This window comes from Physeter macrocephalus, chromosome 19, assembly GCF_002837175.3.
Source record: "Physeter macrocephalus isolate SW-GA chromosome 19, ASM283717v5, whole genome shotgun sequence".
Lineage (NCBI taxonomy): Eukaryota > Metazoa > Chordata > Mammalia > Artiodactyla > Physeteridae > Physeter > Physeter macrocephalus.
In genome coordinates, this window is record NC_041232.1 from 272,619 (window position 1) to 292,131 (window position 19,513).

General features: G+C 39.5%; 1 protein-coding gene across 12 annotated transcripts in view; it reads right to left on the reverse strand.

Annotated features, from left to right (window-relative positions):
- Window positions 1-19,513, reverse strand: part of SPIRE1 (spire type actin nucleation factor 1) — a 217,323-nt gene that overhangs the window by 114,547 nt on the left and 83,263 nt on the right. The window contains exons 1-2 of one of the 12 annotated variants that reach the window (XM_055080691.1): window positions 6,644-6,847; window positions 5,048-5,110 (exon numbers count right to left, since the gene is read on the reverse strand). The exons of 10 other annotated variants lie outside the window; for them this stretch is intronic. In XM_055080691.1, the coding sequence (XP_054936666.1) occupies window positions 5,048-5,080 (33 nt within the window). In that variant the 5' untranslated portion in view covers window positions 5,081-5,110; window positions 6,644-6,847. Of the gene's footprint in view, window positions 1-5,047; window positions 5,111-6,643; window positions 6,848-14,106; window positions 16,230-19,513 lie in introns of those variants that run through there. One more of the 12 variants, XM_055080688.1, reaches the window with a different exon arrangement.

The window sequence follows — 19,513 nt, forward strand, 5'->3', positions numbered from 1 at the left end:
GCACGAACCTGTGTCCCCTGCATCGGCAGGCGGACTCTCAACCACTGCGCCACCGGGGAAGCCCCAGAAATAGTATTTTTAATATCGCAAAAGAAATACTGAGGTAAGAAATGGAAAAAGGCTAAGAACCACAGGATGGTTTGTCTAAAATTGTAGCTTAGAGTACAGATATGATGACAGAGTCCACTGGAGTCAATTGGTATACATAAAAATGGGCAGCATGCTTTATTCTAAACTGCAGCACTGCCTAGTAGGACTTTTTGGGTGACAACATGGTCTATATTTGTGCTGCCCAAAACTATAACCACTAGCCACACTTGAAATGTAGTCAGTATGACTGAGAAGCCAAAATTTTAACTTTATTTCATTTTAATGAATTTAAACTTAAAAAGACACAGGAGGGTAGTGGCTGCCATTCTGGACAATGCAGGTCTAGAGAAAGGAAAACAATGCCTTCTAGTGAGTCTACGCACAGGCTAGAGACAACAGAAAGAGCAGGGTATAATCACCAGAAAGGCCCAAAGTTTGAAAGTTGTGGAGCATTTTACAGCCCAGAGACCTAAAGGGTAATAAAGACAAGTAGTGCCTAAAAGACACTAACATTTAACTGTCTTACGGATGTTGCACAACAAAGGGACCAAGTCTTGTTATAAGCATCAGCTGATGAAGTTTATGTGAAAGCAATATATAAATATAAGATAAACATATATAAATTCTTACCATCAGGATAGACCTGGAGAGGACAGAAATTCACTTTTCTTTTTTCCAGGTGACTCTTCTATTTACCGTCAAGGGTAGGGGTTATGTTTTATTAGGTCTCTCTCCTGCACCTAGCACAATGCCATGCACATGGCAGGTACTCCATAAACGTCTAATGAACTACTAAAGTGAGCAACTCTTTACTGAGTTTCCAAGCCAAGGATGACAGACAAGAACTTGAGAATAACCCACAGGTGAGTCCAGGAATCCCTGAAAATGGGGAACATGTCCCATGTCATCAAAAATAATCCTGGGGCTTCCCTGGTGGCGCAGTAGTTGAGAGTCTGCCTGCCGATGCAGGGGACACTGGTTCGTGCCCCAGTCTGGGAAGATCCCACATGCCGCGGAGCGGCTAGGCCCATGAGCCATGGCCGCTGAGCCTGTGTGTCCGGAGCCTGTGCTCCGCCAACGGGAGAGGCCACAACAATGAGAGGCCCGCATACCGCAAATAATAATAATAATAATAATAATCCTGATAGGACTTCCCTGGTGGCCCAGTGGGTAAGACTCCGTGCTCCCAATGCAGGGGGCTCAGGTTCAATTCCCTGGTCAGGGAACTAAATCCCGCACTCACGCTGCAAATAAGGCCTGGCGCAGCATGCACGCATGCACGCACGCACGCATGCACGCACGCACGCATGCATGAGTGAATGAATGAATGAATAAATAAGTATTTTTTAAAAAGAAACACCCATCCTAAAATTTTAAATGTCAGGATTATTATTATTAATTTTTAAGTCAACAATCCTATGTTAGTCATTTCCACTGAAAGTTCTCAAACTACTTATTTAAAACATTATTACTATAGTACTTTGAGCTGAAGTAACTTTCATCTACGTTGCTTTAAGCACTTAATTAGTAACCATTATTTAAGGTTCTATACTGTACAAAGTATAATTTCCATTTGAAAACAGACAGATTAAAAAGTGAAAGTAAAAAAGCAAAAAGCCACACTTTTTTTTAAACTCTAACTTGATTAAATCTGAAAACACCGTCCCCACTAATATTTTTCCTTAATTATATCTACTGAATCAAAATTCATTAGGAGAGACTAATGTTCTAAACGCTTAGTTTCAGAATACAGCCAAGGGACTTGAAGAACTACTTTTTCAATTATAGGTTTCACTAACAATTTTCTGCAAATCTAAAAGATTCACATTCCCACGAAGTTTGCTCCTTGAAAGTAAGTTAATTTCCTTACTCCACAAATGACAACTCAAAACAATATCATGCATACAAGAGAGTAAACAAAAATCAGAATCAAGTCCTCTGAATCCTAGTCAGTTCTATATACTATAAACCATGATGAATGTCAGCTAAGAGAATCAGTATCTTAAAAACAGGAAGAAGCCTAAGACCACCAGCCCAGACACTCATTCTGGGCTTTCATCCCTCTGCCGAATGTTTCCAATAATTGACACTGTTGATATAAAGGCCCAGAGGCATGTTCAGCCCAACCATCTCCTGTAGGGCACATGAAAAAGATGCAGGAAAGCTGAAAGAATTATTTGAGAAAAAAGGAAAAATTTACCATTGCTGCTTTAGTGTTATTCAAATGGTGATAACCAGGTATAACTTAAAAAAGAGAGAGAGAGCGCGCTAAAATGTGGTACGTTTCCTTGCTTTAGGGGATCAGTGTTTCACTTCACAATTATTAACTATATCAAGAGTCATAAGTTGTCTCAAGACAAAAAAAGTCCATAAAACATCAGTCCAGATTACTCCAAATCTAGCTGATAATCACATTATCTGGTGGAATTTTTTGTTTGTTTCTTAGCATATGTATCCAGGCTCCATATCAGACCTACCAAATCAAAATCTCCAGGGTATGGGGCCAGGTATGAGTACATTTTAAAGCTACCTAGATAATTCTAATAATCACCTATCCATTAATTGATTCATTCAATAAATGTTCACTGAGCACCTATGTACCAGGTATCATGCCTGGTGCTAGGGGTACAGTGGTAAAGGAAACAGACATAGTCTGGACCCTACACTCATGGAACTTAGTACAGGGGTCACAGAGATATACTGAACATCCACGTGAGGACTGTGGCAAACTGGAGAGTACAGGTCCTAAAAAGAGGCAGCAGCTTTACTATTTTAGCTGAATGTTTCCATGTAGGAGTGCATGACTGATATGGCCATATGTGATTTTTCAAAAAGGTAGGAAAAGGGGGTTGGCGGATCTAAATCAAAACGTGACAAATAAATAACACAAAATAAGATAAAGGAAATGAGTTCAAATATATCAGAAATAATAATAAATGTAACCAGGTGAAACATGTCTATAAAAAGAAAAAGACTCTCAGATGAGATTTAAAAAAGAGATAATCTAGCAACATATTATTCACCACAAATACACCTAAAACAAAACAACACAGAAAGGCTTAAAATAAAAGGAGGGAAACGTGCATTCCAGAAAAATACAAATCAGAAGAAAGCCACAGTAACAATGTTAATATCCAAAAATGAGAACTTAAGGAAAGCAGTATTTAAAAGGGTAAAACGGGGCATCTCAAAAAATAATAATTATGAACTTGCATGTACCAAAAAATATAGCCTTAAAATATAACCACAAATATTTTACCTAAAACTAAAACTGTCAGAATTACAAAGTGAAAATCATAAGTCCTTAGTCACAATAGGAAATTTTAAAACATTTCCTTCAGAAACTTAGAAAAGAGACAAAAAAATTAAGATGAAGAGTGTCTGAATAATATGATGAACCAGCCAAATGGAAAACATATACATACACACAGGTACATGCTTGTGTGTGACACTGGAGTAGTAAAACATGTCACCCTTCAAAGAATAAGCATAATTTTTCATTAGAAAAGCAAAAGTTAGAGAAACTGGAAAACTAAGAAACTTTGAGAGATGGAGAGAAGAGAAAGGGATAGCTAGGGTCCCACCAGACAGAAGGCTTTCAATGACAGCAGCAACAATTTAGATGTCATAGCGAAATATAATTCAGAAAGAAAATTCAGATAATTCTCTCTTTTGCTGAAAGCTAGTTATTCCTTCCACCCATATAAAAATAAGGTAAAGCCTAGAAAATTTAATAAAAAATTTACAAAAAAATAAGTTATAGTGCGACTTCCCTGGTGGCGCAGTGTTTAAGAACCCTTTAAATGCTTGATTCAGTTAGCAATTTAAATTCAAGTTGTCAGGCTTCCCTGGTGGCGCAGTGGTTGAGAGTCTGCCTGCCAATACAGGGGACACAGGTTCGAGCCCTGATCTGGGAAGATCCCACATGTCGCAGAGCAACTAAGCCAGTGCGCCACAATTACTGAACCTGCGCTCTAGAGCCCACGAGCCACAACTACTGAGCCTGCGTGCTGCAACTACTGAAGCCCGCGAGCCTAGAGCCCGAGCTCTGCAACAAGAGAAGCCACTGCAATGAGAAGCCCGCGCACCGCAACAAAGAGTAGTCCCTGCTCGCCCCAACCAGAGAAAGCCCACGCGCAGCAACAGACCCAACGCAGCCAAAAATTAAATAAATAAATAAATAAATAAATAAATAAAAAGTTATAATGAAAAACGGAAAATAATGTGATGTCTGTCCATAGCGAAATGTCATGTTTTGGTTAAAAGGGCAGTGTCTAAAGTTACTTGCCTGGGTTCACATCCTGGCTCCATTACTCGTGTGTTGTTGGAAAAGTTGCCTCACATATCTCTATGCCTGTCAGCTCATGTATAAAATGGGGATAATAACTGTACCTACTTCATAAGGTTCTTGTGAAGATAAAATAAGGTAACAATATATGCAAAGAGCTTAGAACAGTGCCTAGCATACTTCAGCTTTCAAACCTGTTAGTGTTCCATCAATGAGGTACACAATGAGGCAGCTCTACGTGTATCAATACGTAAAAAGATGCCCAGCATGTATTATGGTTTAAAAGGCAGCTGCATAAAAACACTGATATACAAAAGAAATATGTGTATAATAAACATATATGCCTGTGTATACATATACATTTATCTAGAAGAATATACAAACTGTTAACAGTTACCTCTGGTAAGTGAGACTAGAAGAGCTTGGCAAACAGTTTCTTTCTGTATTATATGAATTTTTTGTAAGAGCCTATATTACTTTTATAAATTTTAAATTACAAAAAAACGTAAAAATCATTTTTCACAACTCAGTTATTTTGCCACCATAATCCTAAAACATTAAGCCCTATAGAGTAAACTGTTATTCGCACAACAAATTTGGTTTGACCCATGCCTACATTCATTCCTATGCCCATAAAACAATGGTTCTTGAACCAAGATCCCAGGTTACCTTGGTATCCCACAGGCTGGAATGAAGCATCATGCCACCAAGATCCAAGAATAAGAGCCTCTTCTAAATCACAGAAATCCTTGAATTAATGAAGACAATTCTCTCAAATCCATCTAATACACTTTTACTAGCAGATGATCAAACAAATTAACAACATGCAAATTTAAAATAACATCTATTTACAAGGAGTTGATTAGGCTTCATTCTCATGGATGTGTACGCTTAAAGGGAAGTTATACTATATAGATAAAATAAAGCCATTCTCTGCTAGTAAAATTATTTCGAGTTTATAAGACAGCTTATCATGTGTTCTATAACAAGCATGATGGCTCCATCCTCTGAATAAATTTGATAATCACTGCTCTGGATTTATCATCAGAAAAATTATAAGGCCTGTCAGAAAAATTATAATGTAGATATGGTGAGAAAATGCATATTTCATTTAACTGTCCTTTTAAAGATATTCCTGAATCTAGACCCTTAAAGAAAGCAAATACTGTCTGAGTATATTATTAGAAATGACAGCTAACATTTACTTAGCATGAACTGTGTGCCAGTGGCTACGCCAAGCACTCCACGTATACTCTGTATCATTAAATCATCACAGCAGTTCTATCAAGTAAGCCTTATTCTTACCCTGTTTCCTTCTGATTAAGAAACTGAAGCACAGAGAAGTTAAGCAATTTGTTCAAAGTCACAGAGCCAATAAAGAGGCAGAGCCACTAAAAAGCAGGTAGTACCTTAATCTGTGGAGGTCATGGGGTGGTAAGGGATTATTATATACAAAATAAGATTCTACAAGACAAATGGAAAGACTGCTGGATTGGGCAAAAGCAGACCAAAATCTGGATTCCAATTCTCCCACTTAGTAGCTCTGAGACTATCAAGAAAAAATTTAACTTCCCTGGCTTCAGCTGCCTGGTCTGTAATAAGGCAATGCTAGAGTGGTTCTGATGTAATTTCAAACTCTAAATAAATTGCTAAATATATATCTTAGTACTCATAAGGCAGCCAGAGCAACTGAATAAAAACAAAGGCTGGATCAACAGACCCAGGAAAACATTCTAAGAGAACCCTCTCCCTGAGTCGTTCTCAATTTCTGATACAGAGAACAGCTGATTCCTTGGGGTACCAGTTAAAAAGAGTCCCAACCCTTCCCAGTCCTGCTGAATTAGAACCTGCAAGGGAGGGTCTGGGACTCCACACTGTAACGACTCCTTAAGTGACCAGCATGCACTGGAGTTGGTGTCCCCTGACTTAGGTATTAGGGAGAATCCAGCTCAGTGTAAATGATCTATTCAACACTTTTGCTTTTTGAAGTTAGGAATTCCTTAAAATTGTTTAATTTTTAAAAAAATTAACAGCTTTCTTAAGATATAATCACATACCACACAATTCACGCATTTAAAGTGGATAATTCAGTGGTTTTTCATATATTAACAGAGTTATGTAATCATGACCACAATCAATTTTAGAATATTTTCATCACCCCAAAAGAAACCCCAGACCCATTAGCAGTCACCATTTTTCCCCAACCCCATCCTCTTCCCCTCCAGTAGACAACCATTAAACTACTTTCTGTCTCTATAGATTTACCTATTCTGGACATTTCATACAAATGGAGTCATATAATATGTGATCTTTTGTGACCAGCTTCTTTCACTTAGCATGTCTCACTACACGCTCCATCCATGTGTCACTACTTCATTTCTTTTTATTGCCAAACAACATTACATTGTGTGAAGGTACTTCATTTTATTCACCCATTTATCAGCTAATGACTGTTGAGTTGTTTCTAAAATTGCCTAATTTTAACAGAGAAAAAAGGAGATTAGATAAAAATTTTTTGCATTAAGATTTTTCCAGGTAAACGTATCAATGTACTCAACATGTTCACTACAGTAAACCTTACTACAATGTAAAAAAAAGTACTACTTAGAGTTAATAGCATACTTTTACATATTACTAAAACAAATAGGCTACCAAAATATGAATATGATTATCACATGTTTAATAGCAGAGGTTTTTATTTCTAAACCGAATACTCTTTCTTTCAAAACCAGTTGTTAAATTCTGATTCTGCCACCGGAGGTTATGGCTTCTGTGCTGGAAAACTACTGACTTCACTTTACAACTCACAATTGCTCTCCTTGTCCCACTTTTTTTTTTTTTTTTTTTTTTTTTTTAAAGCTCCGTGGACTTGCTCCAGTCTACTTCACAGACCTCGTTCTTTCTCCTCCCTTCCTTACTTGTCTAGTGCTGACCTACTAATTGTCCTTGCAGGCAAATCTGTCAGCTTGTGTAAGCACTTTTATTCAAAACTCTGGAAAACTACACTGATTTTCCTAAATCTTTTTTTTAACTTCAGAATTCTTTATTAAGCTTTCAATTTAAAACTTTATCCCTGCTTCAATTTAAGTTTCTTTTTCCACTTGAGATTAGGTAAAAAGCTTGCTTCTAATAATTGACAAGTTCCATGGCACAACCATCTTTCTCACTGGACTCAGTGTGGTCAGGCTCACACCTGTTTTGGTCACTGTTGTATTCTCAGCACCCAGCAGAGAACACGGGTAGTTATTCATAGTCTTGTTAAAAGAGTGAAAACAGAAATGCAGCTTGAAGTAGATTTTTATCATATAGCTAACATGTATTGAGCTTATTTATACATGCAGGGGCCTAGGCTAAACATTCTCATGCACATCTTACTGAATTCTCATCACAGTACCATTAAACAGGCAGTATGCATACTACCCCCTCCCAATTCAAAAGATGAAAAAACTGAGATTCAGTAAGCAACAGAGCCAGAACTCAAACTCAGGTCTGCCTCAAAGCCCATGAACTTAACCACCGTGCAGCTCTATTCACACAGTCAAAGGCAACAGAGCTAAAGCCAAAACAGCAAGCGAAAAAGAAGGAACACTCGTGACCACAGATCACACCACTTGGGGACCGAGGGAGGAGGTCTGAAGGTGGCCTGTCCCTTTGGGGTTTCTGTAGAGAAGGCAGGCATACTCCTTCTACGACCTCTCTTCAAACATGCACTCAGACAGGACAGAAGAGGCACAAAAATTTCCACGATACATGAAATGTCTTTCTCAGCCCCGGGGGCTACTGAAGTTGCTCTTATGAAAGATGAGCTCATTCTGAGTGGTTCACACCTCATAACTTCTGAAGCAAAAAGCTTCTGTGCTAAACTGAAAAAACAAACAAAAAAGGACAACCTGAGAAGAGTCAGGGCAAGGACAGCTGCTAATAACCAACTGCCAGCTCCTGCTGGTTCTAATGGAGTCACAGCCACCACCTCAACACTCACGCTCATCTGTGTCAAAAGAGGGAAGCAGGGAACACATTTCTTTAAGGATTAAATTAACCTTGCTACATAGAGAGTGGTTTAATGTGACAATGATATTAGGTTATCAAAATAAGTACTTTTTGGGCTTCCCTGGTGGCGCAGTGGTTGAGAATCCGCCTGTTGATGCAGGGTACACAGGTTCGTACCCCGATCCGGGAAGATCCCACATGCCGCGGAGCGGCTAGGCCCGTGAGCCATGGCCGCTGAGCCTGCGCGTCTGGAGCCTGTGCTCCGCAACGGGAGAGGCCACAACAGTGAGAGGCCCGCGTACCACAAAAAAAAAAAAAAAAAAAAAAAGTACTTTTCCATTGTCTGTTCATATTCAATTTATCTCCATAAAGCAAATTTATATTGATAAAGAACAGAGATTTGCATTTTTAAAAGCTTAGATGCATAATAAATACACTTTCAGGACTAGTTGGGATATTAGGATATTTTAATCTTGCCTCTCTTAGTAACATTTTTCCTATGTAACAATGAAAATGTCATTCTAAAAGGCAACTCCTAAAAAATGATTCTGAAGAACCTAGGGGCAGGACAGGAATAAAGACGCAGACGTAGAGAATGGACTTAAGGACACAGGGAGGGGGAAGGCTAAGCTGGGACGAAGTAAGAGAGTAGCATTGACATATAAACACTACCAAATGTAAAATAGATAGCTAGTGGGAAGCAGCTGCATGGCACAAGGAGATCAGCTCGGTGCTTTGTGACCCCCTAGAGGGGTGGGAGAGGTAGAAGGGGAGGGAGACGCAACAGGGAGGGGATATGGGGATATATGTATATGTATAGCTGATTCACTTTGTTATACAGCAGAAACTAACACACCATTGTAAAGCAATTATACTCCAATAAAGATGTTAAAAAAAGAAAAGAAAAGAAAGTGCAAAAGTAGTCTGAGCCCCACGCCCACCCCAGAGCCGTCGGAGCCCTGAGCCAAGGAAGGCAGCACGGGCCCTGCGGAGTCTCCACAGCCATCTGTGCGGCAGCAGCAGGGAGAGAAGGAGTGATAAGACCCCCAGGGAGGCCCCTGCAGCACTAGCAGCAGGAGCACTGCAGCCTCCCGGGCCACACAGCACCCTGCTTGAGTCAAGGACCTCCTTCTGCACACACTACTGTATACAGTTTGTGAAATGGGTTATGCAACGCCCATGACCTCTTCAGCTTTAATATACACTCACTGGGGAGTACTCAGTCAAAACGGTACCTATAAACAATATATAACCCCTCATTATCATCTCTATTTTTACAGATGGGAAAAGAGATTCTACAGATTAAGTTATTTGCCAAATATCACAAAGCCACTGACATAGCAATGAAACAAACAGACAAAAGTCCCTGCCCTCCAAAGCCGACATTCTAGAAGAAAGAAAGAGAGACAACAAACAAGACTAATAAATAAATTACAGTATTATTAGAAGGTGCTGTGTTCTGTGGGGGAAAATGCCGTGTGAAGTGCCAGGGTGGTGGTGGGAGCAGCCTGCAATGTGAGCAGGACAGTCAGTGTAGACCTTACACCAGATGGTTACACAGGAGCAACTGGAAGGAGGTGAGAGGGCAGTATGTGAATATCTGAGGAGAGAGTTTCGGGCAGAAGGAACAGCCAGTGCAAAGGCCTTGAGGAGGATGTGTGCCTGGAATGTTCTGTCAACAGCAAGGTGGCCAGTATGTCTGAAGAAAAGCAAGCGAGAGTATGAATGAGAAGTAATGGAGCACCAGGCACACGGGACCTTGCCGACTGCTCTAAGGACTCTGCCTTTTACGCTGAGGGAGATAGGGAGCCACTGAAGGTTGTGAGTAGAGGAATGACAGTGACATAACTTACAACTAAAACTGAGAGCTTCTGGCTCTGAGACTCCAGCAGAATAAGGGCAGGAGGAAGGAGTGCTGGCGAGAGGTGGGCAGCTCCTGGTTGTATCAGGAATCAATGAGGACACCAAAGTTTCTGTCTTGATCAAATATAGAAGACTCTAGGAATAGCAGGTTTCGTGGGGACGGGATCAGGAATTCAGTTTTAGGCAGATTAAGTTTGAGATGCCCATTAGATTTCTCAGAAGACCAGTAAATTGGCAGGCAATTTCAGGGGAGCAATGCAGGTTACAGATATCAAGTTGTAAGTCGTCAGCACTGAGATGATATTTAAAACAATGAGGCCAGATGAGATCACTGTCCTAGATTCAAAAGCTTGAATATAAAGAAAAGAATTCACCAGGATCTTCCTTATTCTGAGATAATAAAGAATTGTCAGCAGTTTTTAATTACTGAAGATTCATTTGAAGGGCTTCTACAATGTATGAAAATGCTAATAATCTGTTAAACAAACGTAATATTATCACGTTTTACACAAAGGAATAATCCCCTTTCTCATTCATGTGTCTTCTCTCAAGGGCAAGATTTTTCCTGTATATTTGGTCATCAGAAAAATCAGATCATTTCTGAGTTTATGGATCATCTAATCCAATTCCTTTCTTTTCCAGAAAGAAAGATGAAGGTGAAGACAGGTAGGACAACCTGCCTAAATTCACACAACCAATCAGTGGCAGACCCCACGCCTGGTGTCCCTTCCACCCCAGCAGTCTTCCTGCAGAGCAGCGGCTCCCAGCCCGCGCCTGTCTGCACACACCATCGTCTACGCTCACCACGATGGCAACGGGACTGCTGTGTGGGGAGACGGCAGAGCGGCTGACAAAGTTCCTCTGGGGACCTCACCAGGGCTGCCCTCACCCCAAGGTTGTGCTGCTTCCCAGTGGGATCACTACTGGAAGGAGTTAGTAAGATGAAAAAAGAAGGAAAAGAAAGGATAATTGTCAATTAATGACAATACAGAGAACTGTGAAGCATTCACTACTACTATCTTATAAGCCTAATCAAGTGCTCTCATTTTCTGCTACTATTAGGTTCTCTGACCCATATCCAAATATTTGTTGTATGGTTATTTTTCTTGTTACCTGATCAAAGCCCAATTGTTATGAGCCATTAGATACAAAAAAATAAGAGCCTTCAGCTTCATGCTATAGTTTTAAATCAAAATAATACCATAATTACAAAAGTTTCATCAGAGTTTATATCTAATTACTACTTAAAACAGGCTTAAAATATAAATAATATAAACTATTAACTGAAATTTGTTTAGAAAGCAAATTCTCTACTTAGAAAAGTTAAGACTGCAGATATGAGAATTACTAACATTACTGCTTAACTATCAATAAAGACTAATATATTAAGTATTCAAATAACAGATCAATTCATTCACAATCCATAATACCAATAAATTTAAGAATACAAAATAAGAGTTGAAAATATTTTGTACACTAAAAACCACTTTACAAATAAAAGGTATTATTAATTATCATGCTTATCTGATAAATAAAAATACAAGATTGTTAAAGATCATCACTTAATGATGAACATTGGAAACTGAGGGGGTTTTCATGCATTCATTCATTCAAAAATATATTTACCAAGAAGTTCGTCCTATATACCCGGCACTGCACTTAGGGCTGAGAAATACAATCGGAAATAAGACATAGTCCCTTTCCTGAAGGAGTTCATAATCTAGTGGGAGACACACTTAAGAAAGTATGCAATTAAAATACAGCAGACTGAGTGCTTCCAGGAGTAAGTACAAAACGCCACCTATCAAGCACACTGAAGGGTCAACTAATTCAGTCTGAGAAAACTTCCAAGAAGGAATAATAAGCTTAGGCTTAGCTAGGCAAAGCAGGAAGTGTGCTATGAGCAGAAGGAAGAGCAATGCAAATATCTGGAAGTGAAAGAAAGACGAAGCTTTCAAAGCCTTAAAGGTGGATCAACATTACCAAAGTAAAGAATAGGATGGGAAAGGGATGAAATGAGAGAGACATGCATGACTAAATATTAAGTGAATAAATAACTACCCTAAACATTGAGTAATGCAAGATTGGTTAAATAAATTATATCCATATAATAGAATATCGAGAAAGTAGAATAAATATCCATATAATAGAACACTATGCAAACATAAAATATGATGCTAAAATATATTTGATAACACGGAAAGTATTATTTAAACAAGTATCTATCGAGCATCTATTATGCACTGAGCTAGCTAGACAAAAAAATCAGGTTGCAAACCAATATGTTCACATGTGATATAACTCTTATGGAAAACATACAAATCTCCATGGGAGTAAAGATAAAATTAAAAAATGCTAACAGCATAATTGGGGAATGGGGTTGCAGTTGACTTTTTTCTTTTTTTTGCTTATCTTTATTTTCTAACCTTTCCCACTTATTATAGAAGTTAGTATAAACAATCCAAAGTAGATTAGAAGCCCTTCCATAGGGCCAAGTATTATTTAAAGAAAACTACATGGGTAAATCTTCTATCACTGGGGACTTCCCTGGTGGCGCAGTGGTTAAGAATCCGCCTGCCAACGCAGGGGACACGGGTTTGAGCCCTGGTCCGGGAAGATCCCACATGCCGCAGAGCACCTAAGCCCGTGCGCCACAACTACTGAGCCTGCGCTCTAGAGCCCGCGAGCCACAACTACTGAAGCCCGTGCGCCTAGAGCCCATGCTCTGCAACGAAGAGTGGCCCCCTCTCGCCGCAACTAGAGAAAGCCCATGCACGTGCCTAGAACCCGTGCTCCACAACAAGAGAAGCCACCACAATGAGAAGCCCATGCTCTGCAACGAAGAGTGGCCCCCTCTCGCCGCAACTAGAGAAAGCCCATGCACAGCAACAAAGACCCAATGCAGGCAAAAATAAATAAATTTTTTTTAAAAATTTCTATTGCTGGCTCTGGCAAACAGCAGACACCTAGAGTTGTATATGTGTTTTTAAAACAATTATCCAACTAACCTTTACTGAATGCCTGCCTTTTACCAGGCACTGAAATATGGATACAAGGATAAATGAGGCACATGTTCTATTCAGTTTTATCATGTGTGCAGGTTCCTGTGTGAACCATCACAGTCAAGATACAGAGCAGTTCCATCACCAGGAGGATCCCTTGTGTTGCCCTTTTATACCCACCCCCCTGCCCTCTTGCACCTTCCCTCACTCCTAACTCCTGACAAGCACTCATCTGTTCTTCATTTATATCCTTCGGTCATTTCAGAAATGTTATATAAATGTAATCATTAATAACCTTTTGGAATTGTTTTTTTCTTTTTTTTATTTTATTTTATTTTTTTATTCTTTAAGTATTTTTATTTTAAAACTTAATATTTAAAAAGTGTTTTTAAAAAATTTAAAAAGTAATGCATATTAGAAAGAAAGTTAATACAAATTCATGATGAAAAAAAGTTCAGACAGTACAAGAGAATACACAGGAAGTCCCCCTCCCACCCCAGACCCCCAGTTTTCCAGACCTTCTCAGAAACAACCACTTCTATCAGTCTCCTGGATGACTTTCTATGCAATATAAGCTTTGAAAAAAACCTTTTTTTTTTTAATTTTTGAATTTTATTTTATTTTTTTATACAGCAGGTTCTTATTAGTCATCAATTTTATACACATCAGTGTATACATGTCAATCCCAATCGCCCAATTCATCACACCACCACCACCAGCCCCCTGCGGCTTTCCCCCCTTGGTGTCCATACTTTTGTTCTCTACATCTGTGTCTCAATTTCTGCCCTGCAAACCGGTTCATCTGTACCATTTTTCTAGGTTCCACATATATGCAATTAATATATGATATTTGTTTTTCTCTTTCTGACTTACTTCACTCTGTATGACAGTCTCTAGATTGGAATTGGCTTTTTCATTCAGCATAACTCCCTGGGGATTCATCCAAGTTGTTGTGTGTATCAGTATTTTCTTGCTGAGTAACATCCATGATGTGGATATACCAGTTGGTTGACAGCTGGATTGTTTCCAGTTTTTGACTATTATGAATAAAGTTGTTTTGAACATTCATGACAAAAAAAAAAAAGATAAATGAGGCACAGTCCTTGCCCTAAAAGGGCTCACAATCAAGCAGAGAAGACAGACATGCAAACAGAAAGCACGACAGGGTGAGGGAACTTTAGCAGAGACGACAAAGTGCTACAGAAGCACTGAGGACAAATACTTGCAGAAGGTCAGAGCTGTAAGACAAGCATACCACTTCTGGCACTGCAGAAGCTGCTCTTAATATGTGCCTTATGGTTTCTCAAAAAACTGAAAACAGAACTACCATATGACCAGCGATTCCACTCCTGGATATGTATCTGAAAAAACAAACAAACCCCAAAACTATAATTTGAAAAGATACATGCACCCCAGTGATCATAGCAGCACTATTTACAATTGCCAATATATGGAAGCAACCTAAGTGTCCATCAACAGATGAATGAATAAAGAAGATGTGGTACATATATACAATGGAATACTACTCAGTCATAAAAAAGAATGAAATTTTGCCATTTGCAACAACATGGATGGACTTGAAGGGCATTATGCTGGGTGAAATAAGTCAGACAGAGAAAGGTAAGCACTGTGTAATGTGATTTATATGTGGAATCTAAAAAATACGACAAACTAGTGAATATTAACAAAAAAGAAACAGATTCACGGATATAGAGAACAAACTAGTGGTTACCAGTGAGAATAGGGAAGGGGGGAGGAGCAAGATAAGGGTAGCAGATTAAGAGGTACAAACTACTATGTATAAAATAAGCTACAAAGATATATAGTACAACACAGGGAATATAGCCAATATTTTATAATAACTATAAATGGAATATAACCTTTAAAAATTGTGAATTACTACATTGTATACCTGAAACTTACATAACATTGTGCATTAACAATACCTCAATTTTTAAAAATGTGCTTCATGTACCCAGTGAGTCACATTTATCCCACATCACTCTGATCAATTTGCCACAAGAAAATAAAGGTGGGGAGGGATTGGAGGAGACAGCAATTACACAGACCCAACCAGGCTCACAATGCAGGGCTGACACACTAAACCTGCCTTACAAGGAGCCTTTGTGGGAGCTGCACAATGGCCCGCCCAGGAGAGCGGGTCAGACAGTCTCACTCCGGGCTGTCAAGGGCAGACACGCAGCTGGGTCTGACTGTGGAGGGACAGGGAGCTTTCTACTAAAGCCAAATAGCCAGAAAAGAGGAAGCCCAATATCACCCATCTTTCAGTGAAAGAAAACAATTGAAGGGCAAAATAAAAGCCAGGAAAGAAGGCTAGAGTCTGCTCTTATTTCATCTGCCAAATAAACCAAAACAATAATTTTCCCTTTGCTTTCACCTTAAAAACTCATCACCAGGGGTTCCCTGGTGGCGCAGTGGTTCAGAATCCGCCTGCCAATGCAGGGGACACAGGTTCAAGCCCTGGTCTGGGAAGATCGCACATGCCACGGAGCAACTAAGCCCGTGCGCCACAACTACTGAGCCTGCGCTCTAGAGCCCGCAAGCCACAACTACTGAGCCCGCGTGCCTAGAGCCTGTGCTCGGCAACAAGAGAAGCCACAGCAATGAGAAGCCCATGCACCGCAACAAAGAGTGGCCCCCGCTCACCACAACTAGAGAAAGCCCGCGTGCAGCAACGAAGACCCAACGCAGCCAAAAATAAATAAATAAAATAAAATTAAAAAAAAAAAAAACTCATCACCAACTCTTGAAATAGTTTTAATTTCCTATACTTATGTTGCCTTTTTCATTTCACAGACATTTCATTTTTCTCCTTCACCATACCACTTCCAGTTTTCTTTTAAAAAGGTAGGAACAATAAAATATAAGTATCAATCTAGCCACTTTGATTATTTAAACCTCTGTTACACACAAACTTAGGAAGAAATCTTTTTTCCTACAAAGTTCAAAGAGAAACAGGAAATATCCTAAGTGTAAATCACATAAACAATTGTAATTTATTACTCATGTCAGATATTCACTTGAAACGTCATTAGTAGGAGAAATCCATGGCTTGTATAAAATTCATATATTACAATGACTGTGGCACTGAACCTAATTTAAAATCACACCTAATTTTGTTAACACATGGTTAATATTAATATTTTAAATGATGTGTCAATTCACAAAACACACAGCTGGGAGATACGACTTTTGTCATTGATTTTGTAACCGTCTATTGCATGTTCTTTAAGATCAATGTGGAGATGAGACCCTAACAGCATAGGTGCAGGAATGCACTGCCTGTTACCCCTTCCCTATTTCCTCCTCTGCCTGGAAGGAGTGACCACAAAAAGCCTGCTCCAATCCTCACTACCCTATTACTTTATTCTAGCCAATAACAACAGCTCGTGACACAGACCTTCCTGTCTTTCTTCCTTTGCTCCTTTACAATAACCAAAGTACCCCATTTGCATCATCTCTTACCTAAAAACTTCTACTCTTCATTTCATTTTTGCAACTTTAGTCTGTCTGTCTCTCACACACACAGTTATCTCAACCACCTGGCTTATTTGCAGTCCCCGGTGGGAAGAGAGCCCACCCACTGGGGCCACTCCCGCTCTTTCTGGGCCTGAAGAACTAAAGAAGCCTGAAGAACTAAAGAAGCTGTCAGGTGTGAAATCCCAGCGAATCAGGCACCACCCACAGGTAAGAGACGTCTGGGGTGAGACAGGGAGTGACCAGGCTCTGCTTTAACCCCTGCTGATAGACCTTGAAGACTCACCCACAGGTATGAGCCAGAACAGCTTTCCTCTCCAAACTGGTGCCAAAAACTAAGGAGAAGCTGTACTACTATCTCTGCACCTGCCATTTTTCAGCATTTGCCAAACAAATGGTTTCATCTCAGGGCCTCCAAAATAGTTCAACTGATTAAAGGAATGTTTGGAAAAAAAGGAAACTCTGCATAGTGATAATCTGCTGAGAATTAAAAACTAACAACCTCCACAGCTGGCTTCTCTTGCACTCAGAGTATTCAAAAAAGCAGAGTAGATATGGGTCCCACCATATTTTTTTTTTTTTAACATCTGCTCACCTGCCTGCAACAGCTGCTTAACTTCTTTGCTCTGCTTTCCAGAGGGCATAACTAACTATGCAGGCTGGAGAAGAGGAAAAGAGTGGACTCAAATGGCACAGATGACCAGATGACTGCATAGCTCGGTGTGTGGCCCTCCCTGCCCCCGGCTCCCCACCTTCATTCCCATCCAGCCCAGCACCGGAGGGGAGGCGGCGGTGAGGAGAGCCAGGGCCACCGGCCAGCGTGCATGTGCAGAGGCGGCAGAGACTCCACATACTTTGGATTCTACACAAGACACTAGCTTGAGTCACCGAACTAAAGGGTATAGTTGAAATTGTTTTAAATATGTGGTATAAAATAAGAAAACAAAGTAATATCTATATCATTTACTCCTAACATATTTTTCTTATATGTCTTTGGTATAATTATGTCTTCCTAAAATACACATTTATTTTTCAAACTAAATTATAATTGTACAATGATTATAAGACACTTCAAACCTAAAATTCCTTTCAAATTATGTTGGAAGCAATAATTCTTTCAAGAATACTCCCTAAATTCCTGGTTCTTTATTAAAAGAAATATTCTGCTTTCTGCCTAAGATCTCCTTTGGAGAGTACATAAAATTCAAATTACATCTTAATGACCACATACAAGAAAAAGTGTATTTTTTTTTTTTTTTTGCTGGGTGCAGGCTTTCTCTAGTTGCGGTAAGCGGGGGCTACTCTTCCTTGCGGTGCGTGGGCTTCTCATTGCAGTGGTTTCTCTTGTTGTGGAGCACGGGCTCTAGGTGCACAGGCTTCAGTAGTTGTGGCTCGTGAGTTCTAGAGTGCAGGCTCAGCAGTTGGCACATGGACTTAGTTGCTCCACGGCACATGGGATCTTCCCGGACCAGGGCTCGAACCCATGTCCCCTACATTGGCAGGCAGATTCTTAACCATTGCGCCACCAGGGAAGCCCCAAAAAATGTACTTCTATCACCACTTGCTTTCAGGCTGTATCTGTCCCCACATATCTTTAACGTAAATCACTGATTATATGTTTTTTGGTTTAAAAAAAAAAAATAACAATGAAACTTCACCAGCCAAAATAACTACCAATTTAACAAAAGTTTAAATGACAGAATAAGCTTTTTTGTTTGTTTGTTTGCGGTATGCGGGCCTCTCACTGTTGTGGCCTCTCCCGTCATGGAGCACAGGCTCTGGACGCGCAAGTTCAGTGGCCATGGCTCACGGACCTAGCCGCTCCGTGGCATGTGGGATCTTCCCGGGCCGGGGCACGAACCCGTGTCCCCTGCATCGGCAGGTGGACTCTCAACCACTGCGCCACCAGGGAAGCCCAGAATAAGCTTTTTAAATGCAATTATTACCTAATGTTATCAATAAAATCTATTTTGATGAAAAAATACATAGTTTTAAGTTATCATTATTTATCTGTAAATAGATGCCCAAATTAAGGTTAGTACTTTATGATCAACAGGGCAATAACAAAAAATAAGCCCATAAATTAACCTTAGTATATATAAATATAGATAACAAACATTCCATTTCAAATCAGTGAAGAAAAGTAGAAGAATCATTAGCTAACATCTTAGAAAACAATAAAATAGCATCCTTCACGTTGAACCATCCCCAAATTTTCAGGTAAGACTAAAATGTACTTTTCAAAGTACTAGAAAAAAATGTGAAAATTTATCTGCCAATGGTATGGAAAAGACTTATTGCCTATTTAAGAGCAAAGAAATAATCCATTTTTAAAATTCTGTAGGACAACAAAAATAAACAAATGGGACCTAATGAAAGTTAAAAGCTTTTGCACAGCAAAGGAAACAATAAACAAGACGAAAAGACAACGCTCAGACTGGGAGAAAATACCTGCAAATGAAGCAACTGACAAAGGATTAATCTCCAAAATATACAAGCAACTCAATATCAAAAAAGAACAACCGAATCCAAAAATGGGCGGAAGACCTAAATAGACATTTCTCCAAAGAAGACATACAGATTGCCAACCAATACATGAAAAGATGCTCAATATCACTAATCATTAGAGAAATGCAAATCAAAACCACAATGAGGTATCACCTCACACCAGTCAGAATGGCCATTATCAAAAAATCTAGAAACAATAAATGCTGGAAAGGGTGTGGAGAAAAGGGAACCCTCCTGCACAGTTGGTGGGAATGTAAATTGATACAGCCACTAT